This window comes from Sciurus carolinensis, chromosome 2, assembly GCF_902686445.1.
Source record: "Sciurus carolinensis chromosome 2, mSciCar1.2, whole genome shotgun sequence".
In the NCBI taxonomy this organism is placed as follows: Eukaryota; Metazoa; Chordata; class Mammalia; order Rodentia; family Sciuridae; genus Sciurus; species Sciurus carolinensis.
Genome location: NC_062214.1, coordinates 75,242,676 through 75,269,941, shown reverse-complemented (window position 1 = coordinate 75,269,941; position 27,266 = coordinate 75,242,676). Strand labels below are relative to the sequence as shown.

General features: G+C 37.9%; 1 protein-coding gene across 1 annotated transcript in view; it reads right to left on the bottom strand.

Annotated features, from left to right (window-relative positions):
• Nucleotides 1-27,266, bottom strand: part of Gabra5 (gamma-aminobutyric acid type A receptor subunit alpha5) — a 74,463-nt gene that overhangs the window by 18,233 nt on the left and 28,964 nt on the right. Inside the window, exon 5 of the mRNA XM_047540002.1 lies at nucleotides 7,698-7,780. Within this exon, the coding sequence (XP_047395958.1) occupies nucleotides 7,698-7,780 (83 nt within the window). The remainder of the gene's footprint in view (nucleotides 1-7,697; nucleotides 7,781-27,266) is intronic.

Below are 27,266 nucleotides of genomic sequence, written 5' to 3'. Positions count from 1 at the left end.
ACTGGTATGACCCTGTAGCCCCCTGGGTTGGAAACCAAATCAATAACTGACATGTTGCTTGCACAACATAGAGAAGAAAAGTTTTCAAAATATGAATATATTTAGACATGACATCTCTAAAGGTCTACCACAGGCCAATAACCCTGTTTTAAATTCAAGAGATAAAATAAATCATCAGAGTTTTGCACACATTTTACCATATCCAGAATCAGTTGAGAGGTACGTTAGCAATCAGCAGATGGGATGAATAGAAAAACATCTGCCCTATTACCAACTAGGCTACCACTGTATATCACTAAGCACATCACCAGGGTATAGTTAGGTCCTTGCAAAATTACACAGGGTCTAAGGAAGAGGATAAAGAAACTGCGCTCTCTGTGTCTGTGTCTGTCAAAACAAAACAGGAAAGAAGGATTGTCACCCTCCCAGCAGGAAGGATGGTCTGCCTTCAGGACAGTAGTAAGGCACACAGCAGGAGGCCAGGAGTCCTCAGAGGAAATCCCTTACATAATTTTGTCCCTTTCATGAACCACTTCACTTTTTCACCTTCAAACCAACAGCTTCTACCAATTACTTCCACTTTCATGTCACCCTGTCTTAAAATCATGGTGCTATCTTTGAATCAGGCCCCTCTGTCATCCAATATATCCACTTTTCCTATCCAGCTAACAACTACTCTTAGGTCTCATCTCTTCCACCTATTCATGGGACTTTCTAGCTCTTGATTTCATGTCCATGAACAGTCATTTCTGCACATGGTTCCTTTGTTCAACACACATCGGCCACTCCACAAACTACTTTAAAAAATATTTTCATATATATGGCCCTTCCTGTTTCGCTCATAATGCCATTCTGCCAATTCCCCAAAGGAGACTTCCACTCTTGTTAAAATGTATTTTTCATTGACAAATAATAATTGTGTAAATTTATGGAGTACAATCTGATGATTTGAGCTATGTGTATATTGCAGAGGGCTGGGGAGATAGCTCAGTCAGTAGAGTCCTTGCCTGGCAAGCACAAGGCCCTGGGTTCGATTCTCAGCACCGCAAAAAAAAAAAAAAAAATACCATATATTGCAGAAAGATTTGAAAAGGCTATTTAACATATCCATTACCTCACTAATTCATCATTTTTGTGGTGAGAACATTAAAAGTCAATTTTATCAACTTTGAAATATACATTATTATCAACTGTGCTCAGCATGCTGTGTAACAGACCACTAAATTCTATTCCTGTAGTCTAACTGGAATTTTGTGCTCTTTGACCAAGATCTTCCTTTTGCCCATCCATCCCTACCCACACCAGCCTCTTGCAACCATACCTTCTATTCTTTGTTTCTATGAGAATGACATTTTCGGAATTCACAAACAAGCAAGATCCTACAGTATTCATCCTTCTGTGACTTGCTCATTTCAGAGGAGGTTTCTCATTTCATTCCATACCTTGACTCACGGATCTGGGATTATCTGTGTTTTGTCCTTATTTACATTATACCACTTTCTATTCAAATCCTACCAGGTTCAGTTCAGATTCTCATGATGAGTTATCTTGTCTGCGAATCTCAAATGGTTTTAAGTTGCACAAAGATATTTAACCCAGTGATCTAAATGTGTCCATCATCTCCTCAGGAGCTGGCTGATACTGTGTTCCTCACTGCACTGAGCAGAGTGCTGAATGCTTTCCATGCCAGCTACAGGCTACAGTTTGTGTTCCCCCAGAACTTACACTGAAAGGGAATCCTAAATATGATGGTATTAGGAGGTGGGGACTTTACAAATAATCAGGACATGTGGGTAGAGCCCTCCAAATGGGATTGGTGACCTTATAAAACAGGTTCCACATAGGGGTCCTCCTCCTTCTACCATCTGGAGTTAGAGTGGATAAAGCAGCCCTCTATGAAAAGGAAGCAGGCCCTTAACAGACACCAAATCTGTCAGCAATTTGACCTTGGAATCTCCAGATTCCAGAATTGTGAGGAATAAATTTACATTGCTTATAAACAGCCTAACTGATGATATTCTATTTTAGTAGCCCAAACAGACTAACACAACGGTCACAGTCCCTTTAGAACAGCAATTCCCTTAAATAACAATTTTCTTAGTCCATTTGTGTGCCTGACAACGAAGGCTCTCTGGGCCTCTTTTATCACCCTATCTTCTCCTGGAGTCCTCATCTTGTAATGCCATCACATGGGGATTAAGTAATTTAATATGTAAATTTCGATGGGACACAAACATACAGACCATGGCAATAATCAAGTTTAACTAATGCACCAACATGACTTTTAAAATTATCTAACTCAGATGTAACACAGAAAAAACTTCAGTGCGTTTCTAAGACCTCAGAGACTATAACATATTCACATCAAATTTCGAGAAACCTGTGTTCTGAAATGTGCATGCTCATGCTGACTTGCTACATACTGGGGATGATAAATGCAACAGCAGGGTCATGATTCCACACGTGTAAATACGTACTAATAGCTTACAACAGAGAGCCCGACCCCTGATTTCCTGGACATCCACCAAGGAAGCCTTCAGTTCTAATTCAGTATATAGTTTCATAAGTCCAGATAAATTCATAAATTTATTTTCATAAATCCAGATATTATCTCATGATTTAATCTAATATTTAATCCATTGTTCCACAAACAAAAAGAGCAAAAAAATTAGGACATTTTCTTTTTTGAATAATTTTGATGTGTTTGAGCATTTGATTTCAAATGGAAGCCATGCCATTATCTTTAAGGATTTCCGTACAAACTAGGAAACATCCTCTATAAGCTAGGACTAATTTCAACATTTGTTTGAATTCTTGAAGCTAGAGGCAGCAATAAGAGAAATGCCTGCTAATTCACTGCTGCATTAGAGAAACCAGAGCATGTGGCTCATTAGAATAACGACACATATTTGCATTCCTTTGTCTCCTAATAGCACAGAACTGTTGGATTGGGTAATTTGAAACTCATTATACTATCACATTTAGCCTATGCATACTCAGATGCTGGTGGCATAAGTAAGCAACTTGGCCAAGCATCTATTTTTAGAAAATCCAAAAGATGAATGACTAGTAAGAAAAACATTTAGTGGGGTGGCATTTCTTCTCCTAAAATAATTATATCTTGAACTGAGACCACAGAAGCTGACCAAAAGCTATATCTGTGCAGTTTTCTGTCTCTTGGTCAATTGTAGAAAAGTGATATGTCAATAAAATTCTTCAAACTGTTTCGCATATTGTGGTTATTACCATATTAACAGTAAATATACACAATGATCAACATCTGAATCAACTTAAATCCTTCTTCAAAGTATTGGGCAGATAAAAAGAAATCTGGCATGATAGTTCAAAATGTCTACTGAGTTTGAGAAGTGCTCTTTCTAGTTTTATTCTATATATTTTGTATGATAGTGATCTTATTTAATTTCATTGAATGTAGAAAGTGAAACGATCCCATCAGCTTTGAATGTGATAAATGATTTAACTACAGCATGTTGTCTGTCGAGTATGAGATAATTTAGTGAAGAAAAATTAGGTTGTCACATATTTTTCATCACCAAAAATTGCTTTTGAGTTGCCTGCCCTGCACACAATTACCATTAAATCTAGGTATCACAGAGACTTAAACTCATTTAACCAAAGGACATAGTAGCACCACAGTATGGCAATAATAATAATAATAATAATAAATCTTTGACTTTTCAGTGTTCTGTTTCTGATCAAATTGAAGCATAATTTTCCTATACCAACAGTGGCATAATTTTAAATTGAACAACTAATTTTCCGTGGGAGATGTGGACCACTGATCTTCCTTCAAAGATGTGAATAAGTAATTCCCTACAATAATGTTTTAGGAATCTTTAACAGGTCCTTTCACACAAGTAACCATGTCCATAGTCACCCTACGTGAGCAAGTGATTTAAATATATCCTGGTGATATATTTACATCATTCCTCCAAATAAATGTATATGCTAATCCCTCTATAGCATTTGAAGATCATAGTTTGGAAAAAGACAAATTATTTCCATCACACTTCACTTTTGGTTCATCACACATACTTCTCCCTTTGAAATGGCAGAAGTGGTATAAAATAAAACCTTTGAAGTCAAAAGAGGCTTCACTTCAGGAATGGCACAGTGGCTGCTGTGAGGTAACAACCATTAACTCTGGATACCAAAAAAAAAGTTACTTCCTAAAGGCACAGGGGAAGGAACAGGGGTGGGCAGAAACTAGAGGGTGACACATGGAGGAAGGAATGACTGTGAGGTGGCTATGCTTCAGATAGGATCCCTCAGTCTTGCTAGTGTGGAGAACCAGAGGAAGAGTCTGGAGTGGATAGAGCAATGCAGCTGGAAGGTGAGGTGTCAAACCCTTGAAATAAAAGGGCCACAGGAAGGAAGCCCCAAATGTGATATATACTGATGTACAGAATCTGTATCCAAATCTCTAACTTGCCCCAACATTAGGTATTTGCATGCATGGAGCATGGTCCTACCAGTTCAACAAAGGTCAGAGAACTACCTGACATGTCAGCTGCTGCCTGTCAAGGAAAGGCAGTCTGGAGTTTGAACATAACCAAATTAATTGATTTTATATGTATGAGTGTAAATAGAAATATAAATGTAAAAATAAATGGAATATATGATTAACACCCTAGATTTAACAGAATCCAGAGTCTCTGCAATATAACCACATAGAGGATGCATCCAACATCCAGGGCTTTCAGATTCTTTTCCTAGGGACAGAACCCTCACTTCATCTCACACGGTCTGACCATGGAATTGGCAGAGTTATAAAACCTAGATGCAACAGCTGACAACAAGGAAAAGGAATAGGCCCAGGGCCTACTTGGACTTGCAGTCACCATAGCTCTATACCTTTCCCAGGCTCAGCTCAGTGAAAATGGATGAAAAACCCAGCTCCTAGATTCTTCCTAGAGAGGGAGAGGCAGACCATGTATCCAGCATCCCAACTTCTCTAGGGGCTACCCAGATGACTGGCTGCCACAGAGCCTGTCTTGGAGCACTGAGGGGACTCAGCATTATCCAATCATCTGAGAGTCATTGAGAACAGGGATGGTAACTGTCATCACAGCCCATGCCACTGGTTCAGCACAGAGCAAACAGAGGGAAAACCCTAGATTTCAGCTACTCTCTGGGGATGCAAAGAGTTGGGTGAAGCATCCAATAATCCAACTTTTCTAAGCTGCCTGAGGAAAAGGTTTCAGTCTTCTTTGTTTCTGGGAGCTAATGGGACCCAGCATACTCGACACCTCGGAGCTATTTAAAACAACAAAAATTGTAGGTTGACTGAGAACCAAGGTTGGAGAGATCTCCAGAGCATCATGCCAGAAGGACTGGTAAAGGTCTTCTTCTGAATGTAGTCAGCTCAGGAAGATTGGGAGACCACCTTAGTTAGATCTTGAGTGTCTCTCTAAGTCCACGTGTTAAAGGTTTGCTCTCCAGGGTGGAAGTACTGGGAAGTAGTAATACCTTGGGGAGGTGCAACCTTGTGGAAGGTCCTTATGTCACTGGGATACAAACTCAAAAGGGACTGTGGAGTCCCAAAACTTCCTTTTTCTCTTTGCTCTCTGACTTACGATATGAGTGAGTTTACTCTGCTCTTGCACTCCTGCCACAATGTGCTTCCATACATATAGTCAAAAGCAAAGGGGCTAACTGATGATGGACTGGAACCTCCAAAACTGTGACCTAAAATAAACTTTTTTTCTCTTTATTAATTGACTATCTCAGGTGTTCCATTATAGTGATGGAAAGCTAAGAGAAGTAGATGTTTTGTCTAATGTGCACACCAGTACAAAGAGTAAAGGAAAGGAAGAAACAAGGAAATATGTAGGAAATATGTTCAAAAAAAAAAGGAACAAAATAAATCTCTAGAAATTTTCCCTAACAAAATGGAGTTACATACTTTATCATTCAATTCAGGATAACCATTATAAAGATGTTCTCTTGAGGTCAGAAGAACAATGTATGAACAAAGTGAAACAGAAACAAGGAGATAGAAAACATAAAAGGTGTCAAAGAGAAATAATGGATCTAAAGACTATTAACATCTGAACTGAAAAATTCACCAGAGAGATTCAAAAGCAGACTAGATGAAGTAAATGGAAAAAAAAAAAAAAGAACTTGAAGATAGGTTCTTGGAAATATTCAGTCAGAGTAGCAAAACCAAAGCAGAAAAGAGTGTGGGAAGCTTAAGGGACTTATGAAACACCATCCAGTGGACTAATGTGCACTATGACATCTCAGAAGGAGAAGACAAAAGAACAAGACAGCAGGGCCCAGTGATATATACCTATAATCTCAGAGAGTTGGGAGGTTGAGGCAAAAGATCACAATTTCAATGTCACCTTTGGCAATGTAGTAAGGTCCTGAGCAACTTACTGAGACCCTGTTTCAAAATAAAAATAAATAAACAAAAAGGGAGAGAGATGTGGCTGAGCAGTTAAGCAACCCTGGGTTCAGTTTCCAGTACCAAATTAAAAAAAAAAAAAAAAAAAAAAACAAGGGAGGGAAGAAGAAGAAAAACAAGAAAGCACATTCCAAGAAAGTACTGCTGAACATGCTGAACATCTCCAGACTTGGGGAAGAAAATGGACAATAAGGAAGTGAAATCTAGGAAGCCCAGAGGATCCCAAATCAGATAAACACAAAGAAATTCACATCAAGACATAAACAAATTGTCAAATGTTACAGAGAGAAATTCAGAAGCAGCAAAGAGAAAAGTGACTTTTCACTCATGTCTATGAGGCTAGAAGTGGATTTTTTCATCAGAAACTTTGTAGGTCAGCAGAGAATGAGAAGACATATTTAAAATTTTGAAAGAAGCTTAGAGAGGTTAAATAACTTGCCCACAGCTGCCCAACAAAGGAACAGGATAGCCAAGATTCAAATCTACAGTTTTCATGCTTAATCTCATTGAGGACATTCTGCTTTCAAAATGAAAACCTCATATAGCATGAGCTCAAATGAATAGTAAAAGGAAAGAAGAAAATAGCGTATGAGGTCTACCCTTCTCTAAATATCTCAGAATTGAGGGTGATGCTGCAGGCATTCACTTGGGGCTACTATTACCATCTTCTGTCTGGAATGGCTGAAATCCAGGAATAGCAGCTAGAATTGGGTAAGTGTATATTTAATATATTTTGATATAAAGAATTTGTTAAAGTAACATATTTCTAATATGCTGAGGGTTCCAGGGAAACAATGACTATGAACATGACAAATGAGGTCTTTGGTCTTATGGACCATACTTGAAGAAGCAAGTTAATGTAGCAATGATAATGCAACAGAGGAAGTCACTGGGTATTGAAAATTGAGAGCCCACTTCTAGGAGGAGACCTGTAACCTGAGATATGAAAGAAAAAAATAAAAAGGAAAGAAAAAGAAAGGTAAGAAAAAGAAAAACGACCGCCAGGTGAAGATCTGAGGAACCGATTCTAGGTTGTTCTGTGCCTCCACTCACATTACCTCAGGTTACCCCACTCTTTCGTATTTGCTGAGCAGGTGGCCACATTTTCATTTTACAGACAAGGAAACTAGTGTGGCAAGGACAAAGTGCTCTCTAGTCTTCTCTGATTGCACCATACTGTGCTCCTACACAACCTACATTCTTCTCAACGAATGTGGAATTTATCTTAAAAGTATATCTACGGTTCTTACTTGTGAATATAACTTACAGCTGCCAAATTTCAGAGGGCAAGCGTGGGCATCCATCGGGAAGTCTTCAAGCTGCATGGGGCACTCAGCAGAGATAGTCAAGCTGAAAAATAAAGAAAGACCATTAAATTAAAAATCAACTGTCTACTGAGCATCTATTTTGTCCCAGAAATCCATATTAAGTACTTATTTTAATTAATACCTTTTGTGACATTGTTTAAAATGTCTCACTAAAGTACCTGAGTTCATGCAGCAGATGAGCATCAGTCAGAAATAAGGCATAAAATTAAATCCACTCAGAAGTTCTATAGCTTGATATGTGTGCGTGTCTCCCCTCCCATCTATATATATATATAACTGCTTGTAAAACGAATGAAGATGCACTTATAAAAGTACTTATTTTTGTTTCCCATCCTTTATTCATCACTATCTAAAGAGCTTTCCTTGACAAGACTGAGGATATACACATTATCTAAAATAGCTCATGAACTCAAAAAATGTAAATGTAGGACAAGGGCACAAATTTTTACCAGAATCTGGCTATACTCATTGTTTAATAGGCTGCTGTTAAACTGTACAGTAAGTGAATTTGTGTTGCAATAAGAATGCTCTTTTAAACCCTGATTTTTTTTGAAATTCAAGCCCAGTTTTCTGAATAATAATACCACCAACCACTACCATTGTCACCAATAACTGCAATACTGATGGTAAAGACAGTGGACCTGTCTGTGCCAGGCACTCTGTGGAGCCCTTTACCTGCATTCACTCATGAAGTCATAGCAGCATGATGAGATCCCTTGCTATTACGACCTCAGTTCACGAAGGAGGAAACTGAGTGTGCAGAGTAAGAAATCAGGTCCTAAATGCAGATTTACTATGGCAGGATCCTCAGCTGCCAGCTTTTGGGTGCAGAGGCTCCCTAAAGGCATCTGCCACTTGCCACATAGCCACAGTTCTGCTCTGGGAGAGGCAAGTGTACTTGCAGAGCCACCACACATGGGGCCTCATGGTCTGCACATAGCTTGAGTGTCCTCCCCAAAGGTTCACATGCTTGAAGCTTGGTCCCCAGCATAGTGATACTGAGGTGGTATAAGCTTAAGAGGTGGGACCTAGTGGGAGATGATTAGGTCACTGGGGTCACTGCCTTTGTAAGAGATTAACAGAGTTCCTAGAGGACCCTAGTTAGTTCCCATTAGAGTGCTTGTTATAAAAAGTGGCAGCTTGGACCCTGAATCCCTCTAGATTCCTGTCTCACTGTGAGAACACTTCTGCTCATGCTCCCACCATCCTGATGCCATCTCCATGAAGCCTTCACAAGTCTGAACAGATGGGATCACCTGATCTTGAACTTTCAGTCTCCAAAACTATTAGCTCAACAAACCTCTTTTCTTTGTACATTACCCAGCATCAAGTATTTTATCATAGCCACAGAATACGGACTAAGACAAGAATTTTTATTTATATACAGACCTTTTTCTAATTAAAATTCTAAGTTGTATTGAGCTTATCTTCTGTTTCTTAATTTTCTTTCCATTATTTAAAATAAAATAAATTACTTAAAATGAAATTAGAAGACAAAACATTTGACTTCAAATGCATGTTATCATTCTACTTTTAGAGCAAATACTAATTCCATTTTATACAGCACCATGGTCAATGCCTTGTTATATTATGTTTGAACACTGCCTAAGCAACCAGGATGAGAATCAAAATGTGAAAACATTCATTTTTGCTTTTACTACTTCCTTCTATTAAAATAGATTAACCTGTAGCTATTAGACTGGGCACACAACTCACACTTGCTGATTTGTAGACTGAGTAGCCAACGCATGCACTGTCTGAATGAAATGAAAATATGGATCAGTGGAAAGAGGTCCGAGCCCATTAGGAGCAAGACTTTTCCACTGCCAGTGCTGTGAAGGACAGTCCCTGAAACAGAGAGTGAGTCCCAGAGGGCTGAGTGTAAATGGACTAAAGTCTCATATTGACTCAAGGAAGTGATTTTAAAATGGTAATTTCATGTATAGTCATAAATTATGAGAAAATACAGAAAAAGTATAAAGAAGAGAATTATAAATATATTCCATTTTATTATGATTTTACTTGGTACATGTAGCCCAGAGTTTTCCTATATGTATGTATATTTTCTTTTCATTCCTGGTACTTAAAACGCATTTGTTTTTCATACCCAACATTAGAGCAGAATTATTTCCTACATCATTAAAATCTACATAATTGTGACTCTGAGGGACTGAATTTTTAATTCTAGCATGCATGTGTCTGTGTAATAACAAATATAATGTTGATAGATTTTTACATTATTTTGCATGACTGATAATCTGCAATGGATCTCTTCAATCATAAACTATGAAAAAAGGTACATTTAAGAGACTAGGAAATGGGTGAAGTAAATAGAGATTCATTTATTATAATTATGAAAATTAGGATCTTGAAAAAGCAGAGTCTCTGAGAGTGGTATTCAGACAACACAGAGGAAATAATGTTATTTTACATGACTGTTAGTAAACTTAATCAATTTGTTGAGTAAAACATAACAAACAGAATTTAAATGACTCAGATATGTTCTAGAGAATAAAATCACAAGTGCACTCAGAATATCTAGAATTTCCTTAACATGTGAAAATGAGCACATGGAAGAATAGTGTTCTAGGAGTTCTTTGTGTGGGTTTATGGTCTCCATTCTAACAATTCATGGACCAGAGAGACAGGAACACCCAGGTGCCTCCACTGGAGCAGTATGGGGAGTGCAGGGGGAGAGGGTGGTTCCGGTGATTCTGCCTCTGTCCAGCTTTAGTACTGACACTGGAACCGGCAGACCCAGCTGAGTCCCCTCTTACTAACACTTGTCCTAGGCATTCCCATCCCCAGGGCAGATGTGGAGATGGTGCCTCAATGGCAGAGCCTTCTTTTCAGTCACTGCTGTGTCTCTAAGAAGCCTTAATTGGCATTCTGGTCCCAGCAAACACTCAGTTTCCCACTGGATCTGCAGACTGCCTGGAAGCCAGTTCTGTTGGCTGAGTTCTTAACAATGTGATGAATCATGGTTAGTTCCTCCTTTCCTTGCTCTGCGATGGTCTGCTTCAGTCCACCTGGCCACTCCAGGTACCACAGCTCAGGACCTCTGTTGTTTGTCCCTATTTGTCAGAGAAAGCCACCTCACCACACACACACCCGGGAAACTTGATCCCCTCTCTTGGGTACTCTACCCATTCCTGGCTTAGATCTCATTTCCTGGCCAAGACCATGTGTTTACAGGGGGACCCGAAGTCTTTTTTCTGTCATGGTGGGATTCTTTCTGGTTGGTTGGTTCTAAGAGCTACCCATCTTTGGAAAATCACTGCACTAGCAATATTTAAAGGTGGCATTCTGACAAGGAAGTCACGCCAAGTTCTACTTTTAGCATATTGTAGGAGTAAAAGTTGTGTGTGCATGGGGTGGAAGGTTAGGGAGGACAGTGGGGTAGTAACGATGTGCAGACACAAAGCTAACAGAAATTAGCTGGATATTATGGTATAGATATGAAGTGTCCCCCAAAAGCTCATGTGTGAGACAAAACAAGAAAGCTGAGAGGTGCAATGACTGGATTAGGACAGCCTTAACCTGATCGATGCATTAATCCCTTGATATAGATTAAATGAGTGATAGCTGTAGGCAGACAGGGTGTGGGTGGAGGAGGTGGGTCAGTGGGGGAGTACATTGGGGTATATATTTTGTCCATGGTGATGGGAGATGGGAGTCTTCCCCCAGCCCCCAGCCTCTCTCTGTTTCTGGTGACATGTTTCCAGCTGCTTTCCTCCACCACACCCTTCCATTATAATGTTCTGCTTTGCCTTGAGCTCTGAGAGACAGAGCCAGCTTCTATAGAGTGAGACTTCTGAAACTATGAGGCCCTGAACAAACTTTTCCTCCTCCAATTACTCTTGTCAGGTCTTTGGGTTGCAGCAACAAAAGAGCTGACTGAAATACTAGACTATATTAAAAAACTTTAAAAATGTTTCCAGTAGAAACATATAAAACTTATTTCTACAATTATCATCTCAAGAAATGTTATTATTAGAGATTCACTGACTATTCCTCAGTTTTATAGAGCACTTTAGAATTAGAATCTAAACCTCAGAAATGGATACTGTATCTATAACAGTGTCTAAAAAATGAATTAATTATTCACAGAAGTCCCCTGACAGCAAGTATTTCAGCCTGAGTAAGAGAATAAATTTAACATTTTTGATGTCTTTAAACATCTCAACAATAGCCTATGCTTGTGTCTCTAGAGGGAAACTTCTATTCGTGGGGTCTTTGAAATGTAAGTGCCTTGATGTATGTCCAACCTCCTTCACACAGAATTGAAATCAAAGCCCTCTAGGAATGGCTGACTGTCATAGCTCAAAAGAACGAGTGAGGTCACTGACTCAAAATCTTCACTTTTTAGATAAAGAAAAGATAAGAAATCTGCTTCTGGCAAAAGTTCACTAATTTACTGGTAGATCCAGGAGTTCAGTATTTTTTTCCCAAAGGTTCAATTTATGTTTTACTTTCAATTTCTATTAAGACAATTTAAGCATTGACTTATTGAAGCATAAGGTACCATTTGTGAACAGTCTCTTTATTTTAGGGTAAGGAAAGAATATTTTGTCAGTTAAGATCATTGTTGAAATTTGAATTTTTATCATCTTAATTGAGAATTGACCAAAAGCAGCAGCTCACAGGTGAGCACTTTAAGACAGTTAAAACAACCAAATTCTAGATTAGCTTTAGCATTAATGAACTAACTCCGCCTAGCCTCTCTGGTGAAGTCTTCTCATTTGAAAAAGAAAGATAAGAGTAGTTGTTTTTATAACCAGAAAGTAATAATTGCTAGGTACAAAAAACTGTTTTAAAGTCTTGGTCCAAGATCAGATATTCCATGACAATAAGTAATTGAAGAAAGTGTCCAGATTCCTAGTGATATTCTCTTCAGATTTGAGACCTACTCACCCATATGGAAATACAGCTCTAATGCCATGGAAAGTGGTGCTATGTTAGGTAAAATAAGAGCAACGCTAACCTGTCTCTGTTCTCATGCACAGAACCCCCAAACCTCTGAATGCTATCTCATGTGGCAAAATGATCTGCCTGTGTGATTAGATTCTTGGGATGAAGAGGTTTTCCTGGAATATCCAGGAAATATAATCAACGTAAGCAATATAATCACAAGGGTCCTTATAAAGGGAGTCAAGAACATCAGTTTCAGAGATGTGATGAGGAAAGCAGAGGTGACAATGATGTGGTCAAGAGCCCAGGAATGCAGGTGTGCTCTAGAAACTGGAAGAAGTTAAGGTAAGGGTTCTTCCCTAGAGATTCCAGAAGGAATGCAAACCTGCCAACACCTTGATTTTAGCCTCATAAGATTCTTTTGGGATTCCTGACCACCACAACTCTAATAACATAAAATGTGCTCTTTAAGCAGATATGCTCTTGACAATTTGTTACAGTGTCAAGAGGTAACTGATACAAATTTTGATACCTGGAAGAGAGGAACTATTGTAACAAACTCCTGAAAATGTGGAAATGGCTTCGAAATTTGGCAATGGGTAGAGGCTGCAAGAAAACTAAGATAAATAACAGAGAGCCTACATTACCCTAAATAGACTGTTCATAGAAACATGAGTGTAGTAAGGACTCTGTACTAAGGACTTGCAAGAAAGTGAGGAGCAGGTATAGAAAACCTATTCTGTTATTGAGGACAGCTAAATGGTCAAAAATGTTACTGTTGATAGAAATACCGACAACAAAGGCTCTGCTGGTGAGACTCTGAAGGAAATGCAAAGCAGGCTATTGGAAACTCTAAGACTATGATTGTGGTATAGTGGGGGAAAGCTTGGCTGAACAATATCTACTGTTACGTGGTCAGCAGAACTTATAAACAATCAGAGTAAGGTAAATAGTGGCTCCTGACAACATAAGGATCTTGTCCCTGGAGCATGTAAACATTACCTTACATGGAAAAAGGGTCTTTGCAGATGGGAATAAGTTAAGGGTCTTGAAATGGGGAAGTCTTCCAGGTGTGCCCTAGATGCAATCACCAGAGTACTTATAAGAGAAAGGCAAGAGATTAAACAGATAGAAGAGAGGAGGAAATGAAAACAGAGAGAGATGACAGATGCGAGATGCTGAGTTGCTGGCTTGAAGATGTAGGCAGGAGCATTAGGCCTAGGAAGGCAAGAAATGTCACTCTAAAAAATGTGATGAATTTTCCCCAACAGCTCCAGAGTGGGTGTGTAGCCCTGCCAACATCTTGATTTTGTTCCTGATTTCAGATTTGTGGCCTCCAGAAGTTTGAGAGAATAAATTTGTGTTGTTTAATGCCACCGAGTTTGCAGCAATTTGTCCTAGAAGTCATAAGAAACTAACGCAATGATGAAACTTCATGCCTACATGAGGAGATTTCCAAGCCAAGTGTTGAAATTGTGGCCTGCTTTCTTTCTTCTTCTCACAGGAAAAAGTGAGGAGTAGGAAAGAGAGATGGAGTGAAAAGTTGCTAAGAAAAAAGGAGTCAGAATTGATGATTTGGATAACTCTTGGCTTATCCAGGTTGCAAAAAACAGCTAAAATTATGATATTCACTGTCAAAATGGCATGGTCTTCAGAGCAAAACAAGGGAGTGGTAGGATGACATTTTGCTCATGCCTCAGAAAGACACAGAGGCCTTTTTGAGATTATTAGATATGTGACTTATGGGTTCCTCAGCCATGTAAGTGGAAGCCAGGAATGAAGAGGGGATTATCCATGAATATGTATACAAGAGCTGCTTGTCTAATGGCATGACCACTTGAGATATCTATGGGAGGCCCATGAGATTCTCAAGAACTTTACATCAGCAGAAACACTGCCAAATTGGACTGAAAGGGACAGGTGAAGACAAAATGAAAGAAGGTGCCAGACTCCCAACACCCTAGAGGCAGGGAACAGGTTGACAACACTCAGCTATAAATATGTGCTACCCTCATGGAATAGGAAGGAGGCTCCAAGGCTACAACCTCAGACACACAGGGGAGAGCCTCAGATCACAGAGGTTTAGTGCCAGGCCTTGAAACCTAATGTCATCTTCATGGCTGGATTTAGAAATTGCTTGGAAATGGCACTTTTCTTTTTTCCTACCATTTCCTCTCATTTCAAATGGGAAGGTCTATTACTGTTCCCCTACGTCTGTCCCAGTATTGCATTTTTGGAGCAAATAGCTGCAGTTTCCTGGTTCTCCAAATTCACAGATGTAGAGGAAATGTGCCTCAAGATAAATCATAGCAGATCCTCACCCAAAGCTGATTTAGATGATTCAGATGATGAGATTTGGAACTTTTGAGCTGATAAATTTTAGTTGAGATTTTGTATACTAACTTGGTGCTATAATGTGTCCAGTCTTTTGAGGATATGTGGATGGAGTTAATGTATTTTGCTGGTGGGATGGACATAAGTTTGGGGGGTTGAGATTGTGGATGTGGCAGGCAAAATAATGTCCCTAATCCTAATCCTTCCTACCTGTAAATATGTCCTTCTAAAGCAAAAGTGACATTTCAGATATGATTCAGTGAAGGTTCTTGAATACTTGCAGACCTATGTTTATTATGGCTCTATTCACAATAACCAAGATGTGGGATCACTCTAGGTGCCCCTCAAGAAATGACAGCTAAAGAAAATACATTATATATATATATATATATATATATATATATATATATATACATATACAGCAAAGCATCATTCATCCATGAAGAAGAAGGCAAATTAAGTGAAACAAGTGAGACTTATGAAGACATGTATTCCATGCTTTTTCTCATATGTGGAAACTAAAAAAAAGATAACCTGCAAGTAAAAGAGGAACTAACTATTCAGAAAAGGGAAGAGCAACTGAAGGTAGAGAGGCAAGAGGGCAAGAAAGGGAGGACATGCTCAAAGCATGACATATGCCTATGCAGAAATGTCACAGAGAAACACATTCATATGCTTTAATAATTGTAATTAAAAAGTTAGGATTCTTAAAAATGGAGACACTATCTTGGATTATCCTGGTGGGCCCAATATTATCAATTGCAAGGCTACTGGAAAGAGAAAGGGTAGTACTGGAGGCAGACAGCAGAGAGGAGAATGAGCAGGACTGTAACCCATGAAAGCAAGCAGCCTCCAGAAGTTGGGAAAGACAACTGGGATCCTTCCTAGAGAACCCAGAAGGAAAGCAATGCTGCCAGCAGCTCGTTGGCCATGGTAGACACATTTCAGACTTCTGACCTCCAGAACTTTGAGACAATAAATCGTGTCTGCAAAGCAACTGTGTGGCAATTTGTTATAGCAACAGTAGGAAAATTCTAGAGCAATTTCCATAAAATAAAACAGAAATAATATTTATGAATTGAACAACCAGTTGCAACTATGCTAAATGTGCCCTAAGTCCTTTGTTGCTGTTTTGGGGTTCTAGGGGTTGAACCCAGGGCTTCACACATGCTTAGGCAAATGCTCTACTATGGAGCTGCACCCTCATGCCCCCCGATGGAAGTGTTCAACAAAGTTGACAAAGAAATTTGGAAATATTAGCTAATTTTTAAATACTCACAAAGTGTTCAGTTCAATGAAAATACAGACTTGGTTAATGAAATCGGTATCTCACACAGTATCCTGACCTGGTGAATAGTGGCCAGCATTCCATGCCTCACTGAAACCACACAGATGAAGCATGACCTTCCATAAAGATGCTACCAGTGACTCTCAGGCAATATTTGAAATGTATTTGGGGAGTTCTGAAAGTCAATGTTAACCTGTGTAAAATGACTGATGCTATGGAAAAGAAACAATGTTTAATTTGGTCATGATGCTTTTCCAGCCTTGAGTCCTAAAGAACACACCAATGCTTCATTCGGGTGCCCTCCTAGTCCCCAGAATCACACCCACCTGAAAGCTGCAGGGTTTGGAGGTGCTGTGGCACTGGCACTGCCCACCTGGCGTCACAGGAGGAGCAGGTTCATTGCACTCTGGCCTCGTGCGATGCCCCTGGTTTACCCACACCTGTACAAGGCTGAGCAGGGCTTTTCAACACTCCGGCAGGGAGGCAGCCACAGAATTCTCCTGGCTCTGTACCTGAGTCACATCCTGAGACGTACTGGAACTGTAGATCCATACCATGTATAAGGACATTTTGTGCTATGACGAGGGGGCACTGAAAGAATCACATACTCATTTTTCCTGTATTTGACTCCTCTGAAGATTGGCAAATGAAGAGACATTTATCCACATATTCAATTACAAAGAACTGGGATGCACATGGATGTGAGCGCACACGCAGACACAGCTTCTACATCTGTGAATTCAATAAACTATGGACCAAAAATATTCTGAAAAAAAAAATGCATCTGCACTGGACATGTAGACTTTTCCTTGTTATTATTTCTTAAACAAAACAGTATAATAATGATTTAGATAGCATTTACATTGTGTTTGGAATTGTAACTAATCCACAGGTGATTTAAAGTACATGAAAAGATGTGTACGTAGGTTTTATACAAACACCATTTTACATAAGGAACTTGCATGTCCAAGGATTTTGGTATCTGTGGAATATTCTGGTATCTGTGGTATCTTTGGAACCAACCCTCCCATAATAAGGGGCAAGTATGGTGTGTGTGTGTGTGTGTATGCAGACACGTGTGTGTATAAAAATTTAAGTCAACAGTACTAGGAATACAGATATTCTTGCTTCTCCTTCAGAAACCTCCCCAGGTATGCTGCCTGATGCTCAAATTCTGGCCTACAGGAGTTTTCTCCCTTACACACCTCCACTTAGGGGAAAAAAAAATCCAAAATTGTTTACTAAAGAAAAGCACATAGGAACACATTTGTTTTCTTATAAACAATCACTAACATGATGTACCACTTGTATTATTTGTGTACCTGTCAGGAATTGCCAATGTTCATGGGACCACTATAATTTAGAAAATTATTTTTGAAGAAAAATGCATTCTGATGCTTAACTAACCACATAAAAACTGAACATTTAAAACTATAAACATTGATAAGTCAAGAACAGCGTGTGCTTCAGCAGGAAGATCACTGCCAGGCTGACCGATGCCCGTCTTTTCAATGACTGGTGTGTGCACTGTTTGTGTTCTGTGATGGTTGTTGATCCACTGTAATTGTGTTTGATTCAGGCGGGTGCTATAGGTCTAGATTCAGGAGCTGGGCATTGTACTTGTCCTGGTTTGCCGAGCTCCTTGGGAATTTTTGCCTTAGCACTAACCCTGAACCCATCCAAATCCAAGGTGGGGGTTTTACCTGTGATTAAAAAAAAAGTGACAAGAAGTGCAGAGGGGCTGCTGAGGTGGGAAAGTAATAGTAAGCAATAGAGAGCTGGGATAAAGTGCACACTGCTTATTATAAACACAATGGAATTTAAATTTGGGGAACACAGTCTTCTTAAACAAAAAAAACAGAACTTAGGCTATTATTTGAAATTTTAAAGTCTTTTCAAGAAAGATTATGTTAAAATGATTCGTGTTTTCATTTGTACAATCATAGCATTCCATGCTTTAAAAATTTGACTATTGAGATGACACGAATGTCTTTTTGGAAATGGATCCAAATTCTACAACTCACTTCCAGCTTGAGTTACAGAATTCATAAGTTGTTTTATGGCCAATTTATTTCATGCTTGACTATATTAGGGATGTATGTGACACCAGTCATCAGAATTATACTGGACTAAAAAGTTTCATTGAGGTTTGCACTATTTATTAGAATTTTCATTCCCCTTCAACTGTTGGAAAGATGTCAGCAGCTGTTATTGATGTTGGGAAATTAGCATAAGTTTGATAATTTTGAAAAGCTAACATATTTCTTATCCAACGGGGACATACACTTTATTGATCCGTTTTGATTAATATCACTGTTTCTTTTTTTATTACTCATGTCCTCAAGAAGGCATCGTAATGATGGATGCTACAGTGGGAATATTTTGTTTAATTTTTTTATGTATAGTCATATACTCAGCAATAAATATGCCTTAACAGGTCAAATGTGGGAAAATAAACATAATCCTGAACAATAAAAATTGCTACAAAAGAGGAATATCACAAATATGCAAAGGAGTTCCTTTCTCAAAATGAAATTCAAAGTTTAACTTTGAGAAATTCTTTGAGGTATTTCTTCAAGCATAGAGCATAAGGCAATGAATAGCATGACACAGAAGAAAGCAGATGGACAAGTCTGTGGGATCAAACAGATCCAGCTTCTATGACTCAAAATTCTGGAGCACAGATTACACTATAAAGAAGTTATCTCACAGTACTATTGAAGGTACTGACACACCAATGTCAAATATGTATCACAATGCATGACATACAGTAGATGTTTTAAAAACCCTTGGGAAGAAGTAAAGGTATTATCAGCAACATCAGCAGATTGGGGAACTCCAAAAGTCTGTCCAGCCAGAACAACCTGGCAAAAATTAAAATCATCAACCTTTGTTTGAATTCTGGAATCTACAAAAAAAAAAAAAAAAAAAAAATCTTACAATAGCTACAGGAATACTCAATGTAGACAAAAGCACCTGAACTCCAGTAAACAAGTTCTGTGGCATTTTAACTTACCTGGTACCATCCCCTGCTCTCCAACTCTACCATAAGGCTTGGCAATGGCAGCCCCCTTCCTGGTGCAGGTGGGTGGTAATAGGAGTAATAGGAACCTTATTCTCAAATGATGCCCATCACTTCTTTGGATCTGTCTGGAGTTTCTTTGCCTTTGTTTTGCTTGCATTAGAGATTTCCCAGACCGATGTTCTTTCCCAGACAGCATTTGTCTAAAATCTATCTGCAATGACTGGGAAATGTTTTTTTGATTTTTTTTTTGTCCCCCATGGGAGAGGAGGTGATTTTCATTTTGATTCAAGGCATTTAAAAATCTGTCGTATAACTATGTAACCACTAAGCTAAAGAAACCATGGCACCACAAGACAAACAATACAAAATTTACAAAATTAATGAAAAACAAAAAAACCTCACCAAGCATACAATACCTACAACAAGCACAAACAACAAACAGTAGGGGTGGAGAGAGGATAGAATTTCCAGAGTTACCACATTGTAATAAACAAAATGCCTATTTTAATAAAAAAAAAAGAAGAGGCACATGAAGAAACAAAGATAGTCTATTTAAAGTGAAAATAAAAATTAACAGAAAACTGTCCTTGAGAACACAAAGATATTACACTTGTAGGAGACACATTAAACCAATTGTCTTAGATACCAAAGAGCAAAGGGACACCATGCACAAAGTAATAAAGGAAGCATAGAGAACAATACCTCAACATATGGAGTACAGAGAGTGGGAAGTTATGAGAGAACCAGAAAGAAATTCTGGAGGTCAAAAACAAGTCAATAGGGCTGGGTTATTGGCTCAGTGGTAGAGCATTTGCCTAGCATATGTGAGGCACTGAGTTTGATTCTCAGCACTACATATAAATAAATGAATAAAATAAAAATAAGACAACAAAACAAAAAACACAACTGAAAGAAACAATTTGCTGGAGAGTTTCAACAGTAGAATGAAAAATATCCATCAAACTTGGAGGTAAAGTGAAATGAAATTATTCAGTCTGAGAAGCAGAAGTAGAAAAAGAATGAGGAAAATGAACAGAGTCTAAGAGAGGTCCAGGACACCACCAACAATACCAAATTAAGCATACAGGAAGTCCCAGAACAAGAGAAAGGGAGGAAGGGGGAGAAGGAATAATTGAAGAAAAATAATGGCTCAAAGCGTTTCAAATTTTATGAAGAATATAAATCTAACATCAAAGAAGCCCAATGAGCTCCTAGTAGGATAAAATCAAAATAGATCCAGATTAAAATTCATTATAATTAAACTGTCAAAAGACAAAGATGAAGAAAGAATCATGAAGCCGCAAAGAAGAAGTAATACATCATGCACAAAAGTTCCTTAACAAGATAACTGATGATTTTCGTCAGAAATGATGAAGAGGCAGTGTGATGGACTACTAATGTGTTGGAAGAGAAAAAACTATCAACCAAGAGTTCTATTTCCAGTAAAATTATCCTTCAACATTAAGGAGAATTTAAGATATTCTAGATAAAAGGTCACTGAGAAAACATTAAAAAAATCAATTAATGTAATCCATCAGATCAACAAGCTAAAGAAAAATTGTACAATCTTACAAATAGATGCAGAAAAGGCATTTGATGAAATTCAACAACCCATGACAAAACCTTACAGTAAACTAAGATAAAATTATAAATTTTATGATAAAATTGTCTACAAAAACTCTGTTGTTAGCACAATTAATGGAGAGAGGTTCAAAGTTTGTTTCTCAGTTCAGAACAGAGCAAAGATGTCTTCTCTCAACACCTTTTCAACATAATTTTAGAAATCCTAGCTAATTACATAGGATACGAAAAGGAATTTAAATATATCTTCATATTGAAAAGAAATTCATTAAATTGTCCTTAAGCACAGATGACATGATTGTCTAAGAATCAACCACAATAAAAATAAGCTCCTGGAACTAATATGCAAATGAATTGAAGTTAGTGGATCCAAGATTGATATGCAAAATTCAATCACTGTCTCATATATCAGCAATGAACAAATGAAATTTAAATGAAAGGCATCTTGCCATCCAAAAATGAAATATTTATGCAAAAATCTAACAAAGGTGTACATGATATATATGAGGAAAACAAGAAGACTGATGAAAGAAATCAAAGAACTCAATAAATAGAGGGAAATTCCACCTTCATGTATAAAAGAATTCAATATTGTTAAGATATCAACTCTTTTCAACTTGATCTACATACTCAATGCAATTTCAACTAAAACCCCATACAGTTATTTTATGGAGTTCGACGAATTGATTCTAAAATTTTCTGGATAGATGAAACACTCTGAATAGTTCGCACGAGATTAAAGAACAAAGTAGGAAGAGTGACAGTACCAAATTTCAAGGTTTATTATAAAGCAACAGTGGATAGAGGATGTGGCTCAGTAGTACAGCACTTGTCTGGAATGCATGAGGCCTTGGACTTGATCCTTAGTATAGATAGATAGATAGACAGACAGTAATCAAGTAAGTGCAGAATTTGTGAAACAAGAGACAAAGAGATTAATGGACAAGGAAAGAGCAAAGACACAGGCTCACAAAATATCGTCAACTAATATTTGACAATAGAGCAAAGGCAATACCATAATCTTTAAACAATTCATGCTGGGACAAATGGACATCATAAAAACCCATTCAAAATGGATCACAGGACCAAATGGTAAATACAAAACTACGAATCTCCTATAAGAATTAATGAATGAATTTATTTTATGAGAATAAATGACCTTAAGTTTGGTAAGAACATCTCAGATTTGATAACTAAGGTAATCTCCATGAAAGAAAGAATTGATAAGGTGAAATTCATTAAAATTAAAAATTTATGGTCTGTGAGAAAATGAAAACACAAGTCACAGATTGGGAGAAACAAATTGCAAAGTCATATCTGACAAAGAATTGTTAACCAAAATACACAAGGGGCCATGCAGAATATTTCAACCACAAAAAGAAAACAACCCAATTAAAATGTGGTTTAAAAAATCAACCTTAGAAATACCTCACGAAAAAAGATATAGAGATGATAAACAAGCATAGAATACTCACGTCATATGTTATCAGGGAAATGCAAATTGAAATGAGATATCACCAAACATTTATTAAAATGATCAAAATTCAGAACACTGATGATACCCAAATGCTGGAAAGCATGTGGAGAAAAAGAAATTCTCAGTTTTTGCTGGTGCAAATACAAAATCATCCAGCCAGCCTCTTTGGAAGATATCCTGGTAACTTGTAACAAAAATAGAAAAAAATCTTATCATAGGATCTAGTATTCTGATCCTCAGTGTTTATTCACAGGACTCAAAATTTGTGTCTACACAAAATCCTTCACATGAATGTTTACAGCATCCTTATTCACAATTGCTAACATTTAGAAGCAACCAAGATGTCCTTTCATAGGTGAATGGTAAACCATATGACATCCAGACATAGCAATAGAATATTATTTGGTACTAAAAAGAAATGAGCTTTCAAGCCATGAGGAAATGTGAAGGAAACTTTAGTGCACTTTACTAAATGAAAACAGCCAGATAGAAAAGTTATATGCCATATGATTTAAACTACTTGACATTCTAGGAAAAGGCAAAACTATGGAAACAGTGAAAAGATGAGTGATTGCCAGGGTTCGTGGGGGGAGAGGGATTTAAAAAAGTGGGGCACAGAGGATTTTTAGAGCAGCAAAAATATTCCTTGTGATATCATAATCTCGATACATCTCATTATAATTTTGTCCTAATGCATAAAATATATAACATGAAGGGTGGTCCCTAATGTAAACTATAGATCTAGGGGAATAATTGCATGTCAGTATAGGCTCATCTGTTGTAACATATGTACCACTCTAATGGGGAGGCGATGCCTGTGGGGGGCATGCAGAATATTGGAAATATCTGCACCTTATTCTCAATTTTTCTGTAAACCTGACACTGATCTGAAAAACAAATTATTTTATAGTATTTGACAAGTTGGAAGAAAGAACATTGAATTTGATTGGGGCATGCTCAATACACATAAGGATATACTACACCAAATTCCATGATTATGTACAATGAATACATGTTAGGAAAAACTAAAATGAAATCAATTATAAAATTTAAAATAGATAAGTAAATTATTTAAATTAAAAAAAAACTAGGAAATTCATTACTTAGTAAACTTCCATATAGTAGACTTGCCACATAATAAATGCTAAGGGGAATCCTTTAGGAATAAACAAAATAATAATAGATAATAATTCAAAGCCACTGAAAAAAACAAATGACAGAAATTACATAGGTAAATACAAAAGACAGTACTATACTATTATATTTTTAGTTTTTAAGCCCTGTTTTATCCCATATGATTTAAAAAGACAAATGTGTAAAATGATCATTATAAATCTGCAATAATGGCCATACTTTATACAAAGATGTAATCTGTGACAATTAACAACATAACAGGGGTTACAGCATAGGAGCAAAGTTTTCTTATATTATGGAATCTAAGCTGGTATTAATTCAAACTAAGTTGTTATAAATTTTGATGTAAATCATAATCCCCAGACAAAACATTAAGAAAATAATTTTAAAATATACATATAATTGAATGGGAATCAAAATGGTATGCTGGTTAAAAAAATAAACACAAAAGAAAGCAGTTACAAAAGAATCACAGAACAAAAAAAAAATAAGACATATAGAAACAAATGGAACAAAATGAAGTCCTTCCTTGTCAGTGATTATACTAAATATAAAAGTGTTAAACCCTTTGATTAAAAGGCAAAGACTGGCAGAATTGATAAATATAAATTAATTATCGACTGCCAATAAGTGGTACATTTTAGTTCCAAAATACATTACAAAGTTGAAAGTGAAAGGAAGGAAAAAGCATTCCATGAAAACCATAATCAAAGACAGATTAAGGACAAAATTCATTATAAGAAATAAAGAAATATATTGTATAAGTTTGATAAAAAGTTCAATTCATCAACAATGCACAGAAATTATAAATGGACCTCACAATAGAATCCCAAAAATATCTGATGGAAAAAAATGACAAACAGAAAAATGAACTGTTCTATAATAATAGTGAGATGTCAATATTCCATTTTAAATAATGGGTAGAGGATCAAGAGAGAATATTGAAAAGAAAATAGAGACTTCAACTGCACTATAAACCACCTGGACTTACAGACACATAAATAAAGGATACTCCATCTAATAAAGGCACAATGTACATTGTTCTCAAGTGTGTATGAAGCATTGCCTGGGATAGACCAGATGGCAACAAAACAAGACTCAAAATTTAAACATTGTGAAATCGTAGAAAGCATCTCTTATGACTGCAATATGGAATGAAACCAGAAATCAGTACCAGAAGGAAAACTGAAAAAAATCATGAATATGTGAAAAACAAAGAACACACGTCTAAAGAATCAATGGGTCAAAGAATACATCAAAAAAGAATTTAGTTAAAAACAACTATGAGATGAATGAAAACAAAAATATGACCTATCAAAATGTATGGGACATTGAAATCATAGTTCTCAGAGTAGAATTTATAGCCAGACACACTGACATTTAAGAAGGAAGATCTCAATTCCATAACCTAACTTCACATACAAAGGAACTAAAACGAAAAGAATGAACCAAACTCAGAGCTAAGTGCAGGAAGGAAACAATAAAGAATAAATAAATAAATAAAATAGAGAATAGAACAATAAAAGCTTGCTGGGCTCGCCGAGGGGTCAGAGGGCCTGCTGACTGTGATGAGAAAGCCTGTGTCCAGGGCCTTCCACACTATAGAAGTTGCTGCTTTCAATCTCTAAACCCCTTCTTCCAGAATGGAGTGCCTCAGACAACACAGGGGCACTTTTGAGTTGTTACTTATGCCATTTTATGTGTTTTGCTTTAGCAACCTAGACTGTTTCAAATGATGAAACACAGTCTCCTTTTGTAACGCTGATAGGAAGGGTGTGTTGAAGTTCATGCTGTGTAGATGGCACTTGATACACTAAGATTCTCAGAAGATGGCCCAAGAGCAACCTCCCCAGAGTGGTGGTGCAGCATCACAAGGACTTGGGGGACTTTTTCTGTTGGCTTTACTCCCCGGGCAGCCAGGCTGTGTTTTCTGTCCTCAGACTGGATGGTCTTGGCTTTCTATCTGCCAATTCAGTATCATTCTTGGTTTGACTCCATGCTTGTTCTTTCCATGGCACGTTTCAAATTGCTCTATTTTCTATGATGAGAACCCATTCTGACTGTCTATCCCTCCCAGCAACTGACCAGGTAAATATTCTGGACCTATGAGCTTTTGTGAATGAAGAAATGTGTCACTTAAATGACCCAGCTCAGGATACTAGTGCTCCTGGTCAATGACATAAAAAGAGATGCATTTTTTTTAAAGAAAACATTGTGATAAAATGGGTACCGAAAAGCCCCTCTGAGGTCAGCTGTCTCCTCAGGTCATAGCAGCAGATGCCCTGAAAGTGGTGCTGACCACTCCACACTGTCTGGGTAGCACAGCAGGTTCTTGTGGAGGAGGAGCTGACATGTAACCGGGAGGGTGACACTAGGCATGTGGTTCCACACGCCTTATCTCTACAAGGCATATGTGCAGCTCACGCAAGAGCGTCAGGGTGCCAGGGCCATTCCCAGCAGTGGGAAAATCAAAGGACTTTAACTGTTACCAGTGGGTAACTTGTACTCCTGTCAGGTTTGATAGATGGACACTCTGCAGTGAATGCGGCACCAGTTAGGACTCATTTTCACAGCCTTGTAGATTTTCGAAGGTATTTTTATTTGTCCACTGGGGCTGTCAAAGAATGTATAACAGTTGGAGTGGCTTACACATCGGAAGCTGAAATCAAAGTGTCAGCTGGTCTGGCTCACCCTGAGGCCTCTCTCTGAGACCTGCATGTGGCCATCTTCTCTTTGTGTCCTCAGATGGTCTTTCCTCTCCGTGTGTCTGTGTCCTCATCCCTTCTTCATGGAACAGCATCATCACTGGGAATGAGAGCCCATGCTCATGGCCTCATTAGCTGAATCACCCCTTCAGGGGTCCTGTTTCCAAATACAGTTGCATTCTGTGCTTCTAGGGTTTAGGACTTCAGCACGAATTTTGGGACCACACAGAATGACCCATAACCAGACCTACTTCAATTTCATCTCACCTGTGGCCTGTCTGGGTTTCTGCCATGACAAACAATGGCACAAAGGTCAAGACAGACAATGAGGGTATCTGCTCCAACTAGTTCAATCATGATTTAAATCATGAAATGTAAAAAGGGAGTTAAAACTTTGAATTCATGAGAGAAATGATGCCGCATTTCAGAGACCTATTATGGCATCCTTTACAAAACTCTTTTTGGCTCCTATTCAGAGACACCAATAAGCGTATGGTTATTCAGGATCAATATTAACACATGAACACAAAGACAACTTGGAACCCTTAAAAAGAAGAAAAATATATTCCAAAGTATCCTTATGTCTCTGTATAATGTATACAGAGAAGTGTATAATAAAATGCAGAGAAGTAGTCAAAAGGTACAAGGCTCCAGTATGGTGCGAGGTTGGAGAATGACCCAAGGGTGGGAATGAAGTCCATTGATAACCCAGGAGGGAGAACAGGGAGGTGGGGAGAAGAGTAATACCCCTTGGCATGGAAGGAAGGAAGAGGCGTGCTGGGGTCTCATGGACACAGCCTGGCCAACAAGAACTAAATGGACATTTCCTCTGGGCTGAGCACTGTGAATAGGCTCTTTTCACTTATCTTTACAACCCTAGGAGAAAGGTATTTTTACTATCATAACATATGGAGAAATCAATTAGTGGCAGAGCTAGGATTTCAACCCAAGCAGAATAGCTCTAAAGCCTACACCAAAGTTAAGAGTAGAATCCAAAATTCGTAAGTTAGTTCAAGGGCTATAAATCCTGAAAATGATAGAAATTCCTGTAAG